The sequence below is a fragment of the Emydura macquarii genome, unplaced genomic scaffold, assembly GCF_026122565.2.
Source record: "Emydura macquarii macquarii isolate MOO-44397 ecotype Brisbane River unplaced genomic scaffold, CSIRO-AGI_Emac_v2 contig_3530, whole genome shotgun sequence".
Classification (NCBI taxonomy): Eukaryota; Metazoa; Chordata; order Testudines; family Chelidae; genus Emydura; species Emydura macquarii.
This window is the reverse complement of record NW_027133667.1, coordinates 7672987-7687196: the sequence shown is the minus strand read 5'-3', so window position 1 is coordinate 7687196 and position 14210 is coordinate 7672987. Positions and strand designations below refer to the sequence as shown.

The 14210-nt window shown below is 41.6% G+C and overlaps 1 protein-coding gene across 1 annotated transcript; it reads left to right on the top strand.

Moving 5' to 3' along the window:
• The first annotated feature begins 1478 nt into the window (after positions 1–1478).
• On the top strand, positions 1479–9885 carry ETFBKMT (electron transfer flavoprotein subunit beta lysine methyltransferase). The gene is given in 5 exon segments (XM_067536216.1): positions 1479–1677; positions 4200–4273; positions 4275–4660; positions 6103–6233; positions 9236–9885. Coding segments are annotated over 5 exon segments (1131 nt in total). The 5' UTR covers positions 1479–1481; the 3' UTR covers positions 9580–9885.
• The last annotated feature ends 4325 nt before the right edge of the window (positions 9886–14210 follow it).

Below are 14210 nucleotides of genomic sequence, written 5' to 3'. Positions count from 1 at the left end.
CCCCATGGGTGAGGGAAGAAAAAAAAAGATCTGAATTTCACTATTGTTAAAATTAGATACCAGGTAAATTCATTTCCAATTTGAATTTCTTTTATTTACAATTTTAAATTTACGGGTAGTTTATCCTAGTTTGTGAGAGTTTTTCCAAAATCTTTTTGTTATAAAACAGGCACAAAATAAAATACATTAATTTATTCAGAGATCAGGAGAGACAGGTGTGTGATAAAAAACATTAATCTGAGAGAGAGATCATTACATGAGGGCCATTCTAGAAGTTTCATCTCATATCTGTATGATGGATGGTCATATTTTTAAGGAAGTTCTATTTTATTCAATTTGGTGCTGATTAATATAGATATCTTATAACACAACGTAATAATAATAACAAAAACTCTTAAAATAAACACAATCTCATTAAACCATGAAATATTTCATATGCATTCATTTAGATAACGCTTTCCACTGCACTTTCAGAGTTTGATAGAATTTAGATGGATATCGCCCATTGTAGTCAATGGCATTATATGGCAGAAGCCTGTACCAGCTATTGAAGATTCAGGCCCTGATTTTGTAAAGGCTCATGAACATGCTTAAAATTTGATGTAGTGTGGGTGAAATCTGGGCCCGCCTGAAGTCAATGGTAAACCCCCTCTCCTCCAAAAAATCAAAACCTATTAAACTTTGATGGGGCCAGGTTTTCACGCTGTGAGTAGTTCCATTGTAATGAGTGCAGGATTAGATCTTTAGGATTACTTTTTAGGAGCCAAAATTGACATAGCAAAATAATCTCAAAATAACATGGTTTTCAGTTGCCAAATTCTATCTTTATTTTTAATCTAACATCTTGAATTTCTGCCAAATAACTGATAACTATTAATTGATGGGGTTTTTTGCCCCCCATAGGAACATATCAACTATAAATTATCACACTAATTAGTTTTGTTTGGTTTTGTTCTTCAGAACTAAAAAACAATTAGAACGCTGCTGTGGGCAATATTTTTATTAGTGTAATGAAAAATAAAAATATGAAGGGCCATAGAATTTTGAGAATTGCAGTCTCAAACAAACAGGAAAACATTGGCACCCCAGAGTCATTGCAGCCTTGTGCTAGGGCATGAGAACCTGAAAATGAAACCGACTCCTTTATTTTCATTGTCCTGGCTGAGCAATACACACAGAGTGAACAAACAGTTAAGTAATGAATTAGACCACAAGGATTGTTTCTGATTTTGTAATCTCGGTTGCTGTCTTTAACATTAGAAAGGGCATTTGGCTTTTTTTTAAATGTGATTTTTAACCAGACTATTCCTATAAGCAATCATAATCCAACTTCAAAAAAAATCAAAGAAATTTAGAGATGGCAAGAAGCCTGTCTGATCTGTCTTGGTGCCATCATAGGATTTTTCTTTTACACTGACATCTCTGCAGATTAGGCGGCAGGTCTAACATACCAAACACTGCCCCCCTTTAAGAGAAGAAGAATGCATGGAGCTTCCAGAGCAGGGCACGAGCCTGATGATCTCACTGTGCTGGTGCACGTGAAACAGGAAATAGAAGCCAGGCATATGCCATTTGCTATCCACAGTAACAACACAAGCTGCAAAAAAATATCGGACAAGGACAAATTCACTTGGCAGATCGAGACTCCAGGTTTAAGCTATCACAGTAATAACAGAGGTATGTTACTAAATTAAAAGTTAAAATCTTGTCTGCAGTAGCGCTACCACACCGTTAGCATCTTCCTAACAAGGACTGTTTTTACTAGCGGAGTTACTGCATCTGCTCCCGTGGCCAGTGAAGACAGGGATGGAACTGTTCAATTTTTACAAAACTATGCTGAGCTGAAAAAAATTAGAGGAGAGAGAGACTTTACATTTCCAACCATGTCAAAGGCAGCAAGAATTTTTAGCAGAGATATGAGCTAAGTGCAAACAGCTGAATCATTTCTGTTGTTGTTGTCCTGGTTTGCTTAATCAGAAATTAACAAAGCATAAGAGTGGCAAAAAATGATGTGAATACACTAGGATGCACTAACAGCCCAGTCCTGCATTTCAGTGGCACCCCTTGGCTCAGTTAGTATTCTGTGTGCAGCAGAAATGCATAATCATGTCCTAGATGTACATTGGATCAATTAATGCCTACGCTACACCTGCCAGGGACTTCCTCTACACTGGGGAGATTCCATAGGGGACAGTAAGGCAGCTTCATGGCCACGTTTTGCTGGCACAGCTGGTGTAAAGTGACTGAGGGGCATCAATGAATTGGGTCCACAGCCTCCTTTTTAGGATCCTCCTTCTCCTCTCTATGAATAGCTCATATCTGTCCCACCGGGAAGCAAAGTGAAGTGGACTGGATTCATGACAGTTTTGCTGCTGCCTACAGTGTTGTTAATTACACTCTGCTACTGCTTGATAAAGCTATGAGCCTCCACACAGGTGCTGAAGCCCTCCCTCTGCAGACAGCACTACAATGGTTTACGTTTGATTCTCTTCACAACCCTTTGGGTTAGGCAGAATCTGCTCTTGTCTTACTGAAAGCTTAAAGTCCATAGAAATTGATGGTTTAATGCCCCCTACTGCCAGGGAATACTTCTTACCCACCACTGGAGAGTAGATTAGTGAAGCACTGCACTATAAATATCTTAAAGGAATTCAAAGCAACCATTGTACCTTTAATTAGCATTTCTATAGCCACTTCAAAGTTCATGCCACATATAACAATGTGGGCTGCTCTCAGACCCTCTGGCCTCTCTGATGCCTGTGCATAATTGCATATATTAAACATGCACTGGAAAGCAATAAGTGTGAACATCCTGCTTTTGTTTATCTGTGGGGAGCAGGGAGGCAGATGCTAAAAAAGTGTGTGTTTAACCTTCAGATCTGTCAATTCAACCACTGAGATTGTATGTCATTGGAAGTGTTTGAGACACTTCCCCATGTGTAGTTCCCTGATCTGATTACTTTAATGGCTCATTCCCCTGAACGGCCACCACCACCACTGTAATGGATTTCATTTTAAGTATCCAAAGGCACTGTAGATCAGAACACAATTAAAAATAGCCTTTCCCAAACCTTTTCAGAATGAGTTTTTAAGCCCGCGTTATAAGGTTTGAAAGTAGGATTTTGTAGGCAGTTGCGCAAAGATGCAATTTAATATTCACTCTCAGGGTCCTCCACTTCCTCTTTGCTTCTCTCCTTCCCTATGGGAGTACCTTCTCCAAAATGTGAGATTGATAGCCAAGCCTTAGTCCCAGTGTACACTAGAAACACATTGCTAGTATAGCTACACCAGTATACTATACCAGTAAAGCGTTCCTACTGTGGACACAGTCCCCACCGCCCACACCCTCCAAGTAAAATAAGCTGGCAAAAACAGTTTTATCAATATAACCATATCTACACTAGGACTTTTGCTGGCACAGCTCTGTCAGTCACACCCCTGCTTGACATAACTTTTACTGGCATAGCTTGTAGCCTAGACTTAGCCTCAAAATGAAATGCACAATTCACATGCCTGTACCAGTTACCATCCAAGGCCTAAAGTTAAAATTAGAAATCAAATCCACCTAAATGTCATGTCTAGCAATAACAGTATGTGGTGTAATTTATGCTTAGGGCATGTTTGTTTCCTTATGGTCACGTCTTAGTCCCACTGAAGTCAGTAAGTTTTGCCGTGGACTTTAGCAGAGCCCTGGTTTAGCCTATTGGGTTGACTTTATCTCCATAACAGAACTAGAGTAATGAGTTTTCCCATGAACTGTTGCTTCCCAACCCCTTCTCCATGATCCTCCAAGCGTCTTCATCCCTCGATTTGCCTTTCCTAGAGGTTTAATGACAGTCATTGAGTAGGAGGTGAGAATGGGTGAGCAAAGCAATTACCTCTTGTAATTACCCATGTAATGACTCTCAATACAAGAGGTAAATTGCTTTGCTCACCCTTCTCACCTCCTACTCAATGACTGTCATCAGACCTCAAGACCAGCTTTCATCCACCTCCACCACTGTTCTCTTTGCACTTGTATATGTATATGATGATCCTATGTTTCTCATTTCTGCCTCTGCATCTGACGAAGTGAGCTGAGCCTCACGAAAGCTTATGCCTGCTAAAATTAAATTTGTTAGTCTTTAAAGTGCCACAGAACTCTTGTTATAATCTTGAAATGAATCCTTTATCATTGATACAATGTTGCTCGTTTTCAGGAATTGCCATCTATTGTTGCTACAAGCAGAAACCCCTTCTGAATTGGTTTCCAACACCTCTCCCCACACACTTATAAGATAAGCCTTCCCAGTGCAGCTGCTTTGAATTCACACCAGGAAGGATTTTACCAAAGAGGAGGCATGGTATTCTGCTGCTGGAAGTGGTTTATATGCTTTGGCAGTAGGGATGTCCTCACAAGAGCTTCAAGGAACAGTGTCAGAAGCACCTCTTTGTTAGGGAGATGCTGCTACCACAGGACTTCAGGAAGCTTCCTGAATCCTGAGATGAGAGCATTTCTGGAGGAGAACACCGAAGTCAGCAGCAGCGGGCACCTCACACCAGAGATACGACTGCGACTTCTAACGCCTCGCTGCAGATTCTGGGAGGAAAGAGCTGACTTGTGGCCCTATGGTGACCCCTTCTGGGCAATCTACTGGCCAGGAGGCCAAGCCTTGTCCAGGTACAGTACACAATGATCACTACTAGAGTAAATATGTACTGTCACCCCCTGCTGCATAGGATATCAGATTTGCTTGTAATCGTATTGCTCTCTAGTGACTGCAGCCAAGGAGTACATAAGCCCTAGTACAAACACACCTAACACACCTTCTCCTGTAGCTTAAATGGTAGAAGCCTGTTACTTTGGAATAGAAGGTACCAAACACTATCTCTGCTGATGACTATGAAGTCTGTGCAGATGCTATATATAGACTAACTGATGGCTGTTAAATCAATTAAAATCTGTTGACATCAGTAGAGTAGCATGTTTTTACACCAGGGCTGAATTTGGATGCATGGGAAAGTACTGCATTCAGGGCAGAGGCTAGAGGCCCCCACACTACCCTCAGGCAGCACATGAGGGGGCCTGGAGGCTCCGGACCAGGCTGAAACCCCCATTACCATGAGGAAAAGTATTTTCATGGCTCATGAGATTGTTTGTATGGGGTGAGGAATTGTGGTATGTGTGGGAGGAGGCCTGTGTTACAAGTCTGTACTGGGTTTGAAAAAATTATGCTTGGGCCCTGACTGCATTTTCCACAAAAATAATACCGGGTATTTAATTACATCGAGTGTCACTTCGAGGGTAATACTTAGTTCACAATTAATTAGGGTTATTTCAGGAGGAGACAAACATACTCACAATCGCACATCTGTATCCATCGAAAAAGGTAGAACTCTGCTGATGAAATCTTTAAGTGTGTGCAAGGCCTAACCAATGTCCAGATTGCTTCTAATATCCTAAATATGGGAGTGGGGGTGTATGTAGACAGGATTATTTTCGGATTCTTCACAGCAGGAGAGTTCTGGCTGTTATGGTGCCTAAAATAGTCGCCTCACATTCATTGTATTCTTATTTTTCCAGTCACTCCTCTGTGGTATTTCAGTCAAGTGTGAATACCTGGCTCTTTAAAACCCAGAAAAAGAGCTCTTATTACAAGTTGTCAGATAAATCATGTGATAAGACATGAGTGAACAGTTGCTTTGCAGTTATAGAACTTACATCCTTCAGAGGCTGAGTGCTGCATCAAACTATCCAGGCACTGCTGTTAAAATATTCATATTGGCACTGATAGTTTTAACTTAAATTTAACTACTGTCAACTACTGTTTTTCCATTTCCTGCTTTTACTGTCGAGCTTCATAGCCCCCGTCCAATGTTAACTCATTTATTACACGTTTTAAACCAAGAGAATGATCTGATCTGATTGAAAGGAAGGATGTAGTTTGTTGCTATTGGCTCACTGTGCGTATCCTCTGGTGGTTTTTGGTATTAACACAGACATGCTGGTTTGCATGAGAGACTGTGTGCAAATGCATCATACATGGAATATCTTTTGAATTAATGCCATGCATCATTACATCGATGAAATGGACTCTCATACAGTTTTCATTTTAAACTCAGGTATATTTTAGATAACCCGGATGTTGTCAGAATGGGATCAATACTAGATCTTGGAAGTGGATGTGGAGCAACAGCAATCGCTGCTGTGATGAGCGGTGCGTCCCAGGTCCTTGCTAATGACATCGACCCGAGTAAGACATTTCTTTCCAAGTCCTGCACAAAAACATTTGTCAAGCACACTCGCTGAGTAGCATTTCTTTTAGTTGTTTAGAGAAATTCAGGTTCCAAATAAAGTTACAAAGAAGCAAAAAAGTTACAGAGGTCCTGCCCAGTACTTCAGTTTACAGCACTATCAGTCTAGCATCTTTGGCAAAAATTAAGGGCTAGATTCTGGCATCCTTACTCACATGACTAAGTGAGTACCTCACTCTGTGATTATGCCCATTGAAATGAATGGGAGAGTAAACTTCCTAAAATACTGTCCCTAGCAATACGTCTTCTGGTTTCGGAAGACTCTCCAGGGGTAAATGGATAGTTTAGTCTCTCTGCCTGCTCAGGCCTTGGCCTCTCTGCCAACCCTGCCAATTTTAGTGGTGGTTTTTGTGATGTGGGCACCAGCTCATTAGGAACTGGATTTATGGTGGAAGCCTGCCTAGTGATAGATCGTAGGACCAGAAGGAGAACTGGGTTCTGTTTCCAGAGCTAGCAGTGACTTGTTCATTGACCTTGAGCAAGTCACTTAACTATTCTGTGCCTCCGTTTCCCCAGATGTAAAAATAGGGATAACAGTGGTGCCATGAGGCTTAATGTTTGTAAAGCCCTTGGAGTTCTCTGGCCAAAAGGAACTATGACTGCACAGTAATTTTACATACACACCTATTATTTTTTCACATTGCTACCACCTGTAGCAGTAAGAGAAAATAACACCGGACCTGGTGCAAGATCTGAGGCCTGAACCAACATCTGGCCTTAGGAAACAGCAACTGCTAGCCTGCTTACAAGTTCACTGACTGATACAGGAACTTAGCAGAAACACAGCATTGTTAACGCACTGGCATTTTTAAGAAGCAGTTGGTCCTGCTTTGAGCAGGGGGTGGGACTAGATGACCTCCTGAGGTCCCTTCCAACCCTAATCTTCTATGATTCTAAGCAGTAGCAGAAATACAGTATTGTTAAAGTACTAGCATTCCACAATGCCCCATATACATGGTAACTGCAGAAACATAATCCTCGGAGACAGTTCAAGTACTCACTGAACAGCAAGACAATACATGGAGGAGTACAAGATGCCCAAGATGCAGTAGTGCATGAACACAATCATGAAAGACAGTACAGACACCCCAACCTTAAAATAGTAGAGACAGGAGGATGGATGAAGATGTTGTGCTTGATTTGGAGGCAAAGTATGGAGCAAGAGTCGACATCAGAGATGCCAGGTGAAACTCGTTTGTATCAGGGTATAAGAAGATGGTCCCAGCGGGGGCATCTTTGTCTGGCCAAGAGGATAATGGAAACTCCTGCCATTAACTGAGCTGGTCCATTGTAACGAGCATACGTGTCCTAGTGTACCTGTAGCTTCTATGGGGGGCTTCATTGACTATAAACCTGGCCGAGTACCTTCGCCATTAAACCGAGGGTGCTGGTATGATTTCCCTTCTGGATGCCATCTCAGCTTCTGCAGCTAGCTGAATTGATGGACCTCATTAGCCCTGCCCATGAAAAACCACAGACTCAGTTTAATGGCGAAGGTATTCAGCCAGGCTTATTGTCAATGAAGCTTGCGAGCACCCCATAGAAGCTACAGGTAAATGACTTCATCTAGAGTTCAATCAGCAGCTTAACTTGCATTTATGAGCCTCTCTTTGCTGACACATTTTGTCAAAGTAATAGATCTATTCTCTCCAACTTCTATTGAAAACAGTCTCTGCAAATTTTTATCGCTACATTATCCTAATTAAACATTTTCTTTGTTTTGAAACATCTTATCACCTCTAGGATGGGATAAGTCTCCTCCTTAACAAATCTGTTCTTTTCATACTTAGGTCAAAGAAACCCAATCTCCCTTTCTGAAGTCTGTCCAAATAATCCAAGTTAATATACTCTGCTGATTATGACTACCAGAGTGTTCCCCCATACCGTTCTTCAGTCTGCTAGATTACAGTGCTTTGGACTTGGAATAAAAATAATTTAATCATCAAGAAAATAAAGTTAAAGCAAGATTACACATGCACCTCCCCCACTCCACAAACACATACAACTTCTAAAGGAATTTAAAAATTAACCCATTTAATATATGAAATGTATGACTACATTTTTATAATTTAAGGCCTATATTTTCAAAGTGTCTGATTTTGGGTGTCTCAGTTTTGGTGTGCCCAATGTGAGACATCTTAAAGGACTGACTTGAGCGCCCATCCTCTGAATTTGGGCCCTGGTCACTTTTGAGCATTTAGATCCTGATTCCTAACTTTTATGCACTGTATCCCTCTTTCAGCACATTTCAGTGACCTGATTTTCAGTGACCATACTTTGTGACCTGATTTTCTAAGGGGTTGCACACCCACAGTTTTTAAAATTATCCTGTGTTTTTAGTTGCCTTACTTAGGGAAAGAGACTAATAAGCTTTATTTTATGGATTTTTGAATGAACCACAGATACTGTGTTTGTCACTAGAGTAATTGATTTCTGGGAAGTTACACCAGGAATGATTTGTCCTTTGCGTGTTTTCATGTTTTAATAATTATTTTCTGATTATTTAGCTAATAGTGATTTCAATGTTTTATTTTTACTTTGTTTTATTCTTATTAATTTACTTAGCATTCTTTGTTGACTAGAGAGGAAGTATTGTCTGGTGGTGAAGGCACTGAACTGAAACTAGTGGGTTCAGTTCTTGGCTCTGTCACAGATTTCCTGTGTGACCTTGGGCAAATCACTTCATCTGTGCTGTGCCTCAATTCCAATCTGTAAAATTGGGATAATACCTAACAGGGATGGTATGACTCCATCAGTGATTAGGAGGTGTTAAATTACTACCTTAATGAAGGCTATATAAATACCTAGTAGAATACCAGTGATATTTAAGAGTTTATTCAAACAAAGAATTTGTGAAAATATTAGAAGAGTTTACCTCTAGTTAGGACATTTAAGTATAGAATTCTAAATCAATTTTCATGTACTTTTTGCTTGTTCTCAGTTGCAGGAATGGCCATGGTGTTAAACTGTGAACTGAACAATGTGACTCCTTTCCCTATTATAACTAAGAACGTCATTGATACAGAGCTGGACAACTGGGACCTTATTGTTTTGGGGGATATGTTTTATGATGAACAACTTGCAGACAGTCTTCATCAGTGGTTGAGGAAATGCATCAGGACTCATGGAACTAAAGTGCTAATTGGGGATCCTGGGAGGCCTCAATTCTTAGGCCACAGCATTCACAGTCAGTTGCACAAAGTGGTAGAATATTCACTCCCTGAAACCAGTAGGCAAGAAAACAATGGATACATCTCAACTATTGTTTGGAGGTACCAGCCCTGATCTCTGTTTCTCCAAAAGCTGCTAAAACTGGATTTAGAAAAAGGATGATCTCTCAAAAAAGAAATCCTTTCTATGTTTCTAATGTATGAAAGTGAAACATTGAAAAATGGAGCAGATGCTCAGCTGGTGCAAACTGCTGTAGCACCACTGAAGTCAATACAGCTGCACCAATTCACACCAGCTAAGGATCTGGCCCATAGTTTGGGAAAAGGCTTACAGGCAAATTCCACCCTCAGATATGCAGATGACTCCCCCGCCCCCCATTGAAGTCAATGGAAATTAAGGTGTGTGTGTTCAAAGGCTGCATTAGAGTTTTCACCCTTCACACATTTGCACATACAACAGAAATGTTATCCTCATTGTTTGTGATCATGTCATTAAATGTTGATTAGATTTCCAATATAATGCCTTCTTTTTCAGTCAGAGTCACATTGCTTTCACAGGCTTTTCTAATTCATGGACACTGAAAATCCAGCCCTGATGCATTGGCCCCTTCTCTGGAGGCAGCCAGAGCTGTCACATGCAGGAGCCAGCCAAGCATGATCTTAGGTTTCCCTCCTTCACCTTCTGGTCACAAGGATGTATGGCAGAGCTAAAATCACTAGCATTATTAACTGAATTGACTATAACTAAAACAGTGATGTGATTAAATACAGGCTAATTCATTCAGATTTTGGAAAAACTCCATGACATAGCCCTGAAATATGAAAGGAGGGTGGGGTTAATGGATGCGCCTTTTATGAAGAAGAAAAATTGATGAAGACAAAATTTCCTTTTTCTCCCATGAGTCCGCACATCTACTGACCTTTCTGCAGGGGATGTAAGCAAATAAAATAGCAAGAGAAATGGGGACGAGATAATAGAAATTCAGTGTAGCGTCATGCAGCTTAATGGTTTACCACAGAACGTTTCTTCTCACTGCTGCACCAGTTGATAAGAATCCAATTTTCAATGTCTGGTGAAGATAAGAGTGTTGGACGATCTGGCTGCTTCACAAATTTCCTTTGCCAGTTGGGAGGATTTTTTTGTCCCAAGAAGTGACAATTTTATCCAGCAGCATGTGCCTGCAGTTCCTCTGGGGGACTTAAATCTCCTACCTGTGTATAATTCAGTTATGCAATTTCATATCCAGGTGGAGATAAGCATTTTTGAGAGCTTCCTGGCCTCTGCACCTAGGATGTATGCACAAGAATAAGAATAGCTTAGTCCTGTTGATGTACATGTTAATCGTTCTGCAGGCCTCTGAAAAGTGTGTCACAGTAGCCCTTTAAGACCAGTGCATCTGTGCTGCATCAGCTGGCCTATATTAGGCTTTAAAGAAGGCACTTGGGCCTGAGAGCGAGAGAGCAGGTGAGTCAGAGCGAGGAAGCAGCAGCAGGACAGCCAAGTTGCGTGGGAGTGGAGGCAGTGAAAGCCTGAAAGGTAAAGGGGAAAAGTCCCCTGGGGATTGTAGCCCAGGGTGAACTGAGGAATTGTTTGGTTTTTGTTTAAATTTGGTCAATAAAACTACCACAAAAGATATGGGGGGCATGGCCATGGATCCTAAAGCAGCTGGGGAGAAGACCAGCCTTGTTACACAGCGACGGCTGTCCTCTGCATTATGAGTGGGGTGAAAGTAGAAAAAGGGGAGCACTGTATCTTGGGAGTGTTGGTAAATTGTGTTCCTCTTTTAAATGAACTGAATTCTCCAGTTGGCCTGTGGTAAAGTGGCTTTAGACAGGACATCACTACTTCTTCCAGGCATTAATCCACCCAATGGGACCTGCTTTACAAGTCCTCTCCCTCCAAAGTGCTCTGTTCAGTGCCATATCCTTTATCATATCACAAGCTAACAAATGTTCATGACACCCCACCATTGCTTCTTGAGTTGGCTTCTGGCTTCCCCCCCTTCAGTCTTGATCTGTTGGACCCTCACCCATGTAGTTGTCACATCTGTATATTGCATGACCAAACCTACTGAGCCTGCACACCTCCATTTTTTCATTTATGGATATTGCTTTGAGCATGTGTCTCACATATACATTCCTCAAATGGTCTTTCTTGCTTACCCCAATCATCCATCTCAACATTCGCATTTCTGTGGAATAGATCATTTATTCCTCTTTCTTCTTTGTTGCCTAACACTCACTGCCAGACATTAAAACTGGACAAGACACCATTTTATAGACTTTGCCTTTTAAACTTATTGTATCTTGGTGTGACACTTCTTCCTAGAAAAATCTTTTCTAGAAACTTTTTCCGAGCCTGCCTTTCCACATCTGACCCTTTAAGGCAGTGCTGCTTGGGTTTGCATTTAAATTTAAAGTGGTAATTTTGCAACTGCTAAGTATTTGTTATGTTTTCCCTCTTAAGGATGAGATGGTAAATTCTCTTGTCAGCAGAATAACTGTGTCAGCACACAAGTGTGGCCTTGCATAGATCCTGCAGACGCAGAAATTTCTCGTGAGGGATGAAGGGGCAGGTTCCAGGACCATGTCTGGCCCCTGTTGTTTGATTTTTAGAGGTCAATATATTGTTATAGGCTCACCAGTTGATCTGACCAAAAGATAATAAGATTCTTGTCCCAGAAATCAGGATACACAGAATTAAATGTAGTAAGTTAAATATTTTGTAAGGACCTTTGCTTGGGATGTATGGCAAGAACACTCGTGCTGAGGACAAAACACAGTCTTAGAGGCTTTTATTAAAAGAAATGAAAAGGTCATCAAAGCGCCAAACCACAGAACCAAAAGGGAATGGGACAGTTCGGGTACCTGTGGTATCATCCCTTTCAAAAGGTACCTCAATTAGCATACTCACACCCTTCCTTGGGGACCTGGTAGTGAGAGACAAGGGACCAGCCTTGTCCTTGCCAACTGAGTCAGATGATCCAGGTTCCTCAGAGCTAGAGATTGATAGTGAATAACAGAGATGAAGGGTCAAATGCTGAGCAACTAAGTTAACAACAAACAGTTAAGAGACCCAAAAGCTAAAAAAGACAAAAAAAGCTAAAAAGCTGCTTCCACGTGGTTGTTTTGCCCTCTTATAGGGCCTGAGCACAATCCTGAATATTCATGCTAGTGCCAGACTTTCCACGCCCAAATCTAATTTTCTCACCCACATAATATTGGGGTGCACTTATTCTCTAGGCTCACATATCCATACACATCAATGCCAATTAGCTCATTCTCAAAACCTGTTCCTTCTTGCCTGAACTGGTTTCTGGTCGTTCCATCCACGTTCCTGCGGTGTACTCTGTGGTCATTGTTAAGTCCCGACTTTCTTAGGTAAACATGTCTAGTTCTCCAAAATCTAAAAGGGGTAACGATCAGGCCATTTATCTGTGCCAAATGTTACAAGCCTACTTAACCATACTTATGCTAACTTCCTTAAAGTAATCCTACAATTCCTTGCATTAAAGCTAAACATGATAAAATAATTCAATACAAAAATACAAGCAAAATATAATAAAACAAACAGCAAACCAGTAAATGAAGGCAAAACATAATAAAGCAAGCCAGCAAATTAACCCTATAAAGCAAGCCACAGGTTAGCCTTGTAGGCTACACCATTTCTTGATAACTCTAGATGTCTTCAGCATCTCCACGGAAGGGACCTGATGACAGTCTACAAGTATGTTAAGGGCCGTTATAAAGAGGACAATGATCAATTGTTCTACATGTCCACTGAATGCAGGACAAGAAGTAATGGGCTTAATCTGCAGCAAGAGAGATTCAGATTAGATATTAGAGAAAACTTTCTAACTATAAGGGTATTTAAGGTCTGGAATAGGCTTCCAAGAGAGAGTGTGGAATCCCCAGCATTTGAGTTTTTAAAAACAGGTTGGACAAACACCTGTCGGGGATGATCTAGGTTTATGTGGTCCTGCCACAACACTGGGGACTGGACTTGATGACCTCTCAAGATCCTTTTCAGCCCTACATTTCTATGATACTGAACTGCTTGGAGATATACAAGGATGTCAACAGATTTAAGCAAATGTTAAATCTCTCCAGGCCATCTAATTTGAAGGATTTAGTTTTCAAAACACCACACACTTTTTTTGCAGTGCGCCTCTCCAAAGTGTGTAACCCAATAATACTTACTGTACGTAACAACTAGACACAATACAGACTATGAAGAATTAAACCAAATCTTCATATAACTGCAGACAGAAGGATATTTTACCATTCCCCCCATAGGCATAGTTTGACTTTTATATTTGGGGGTGGGGTGGGGCAGGGCCTGGCGGAGCTCAGGCCAGCTCTGTGCAGCAGGGCCGGGGAGGGAGCGCCACCTCCTTATTCACCTCAGCAGGCCACCCAGCCTGTCGGGGGAGGGGGGGGACGTGAAGAGGGAGGCCCTGCACCACCAAAAATTATAACTCAAAGGGAGGGGCTCAGCTCAAAAATTTTGAAAACCGCTCAGGGTGCAGGCAGGGGTAACTAGGGACTGGGTGCCAGGAAGGACCCCCCCCGTGGTCGTTGTTCCCCAATGGCTCTGCCAATCCCTAAACCAGGTTCCCCCACCTTGGGCAGCGCTTACCAGCTTTGCAAGCAGTCAAAGGGGGCAGGGAGCGGAGAAGCAGCCGCAGTCCCGGGCACCAGCAGCAGACGGGAGTGCCCGGGCCACGCGCTCCATGGCACCAGCCA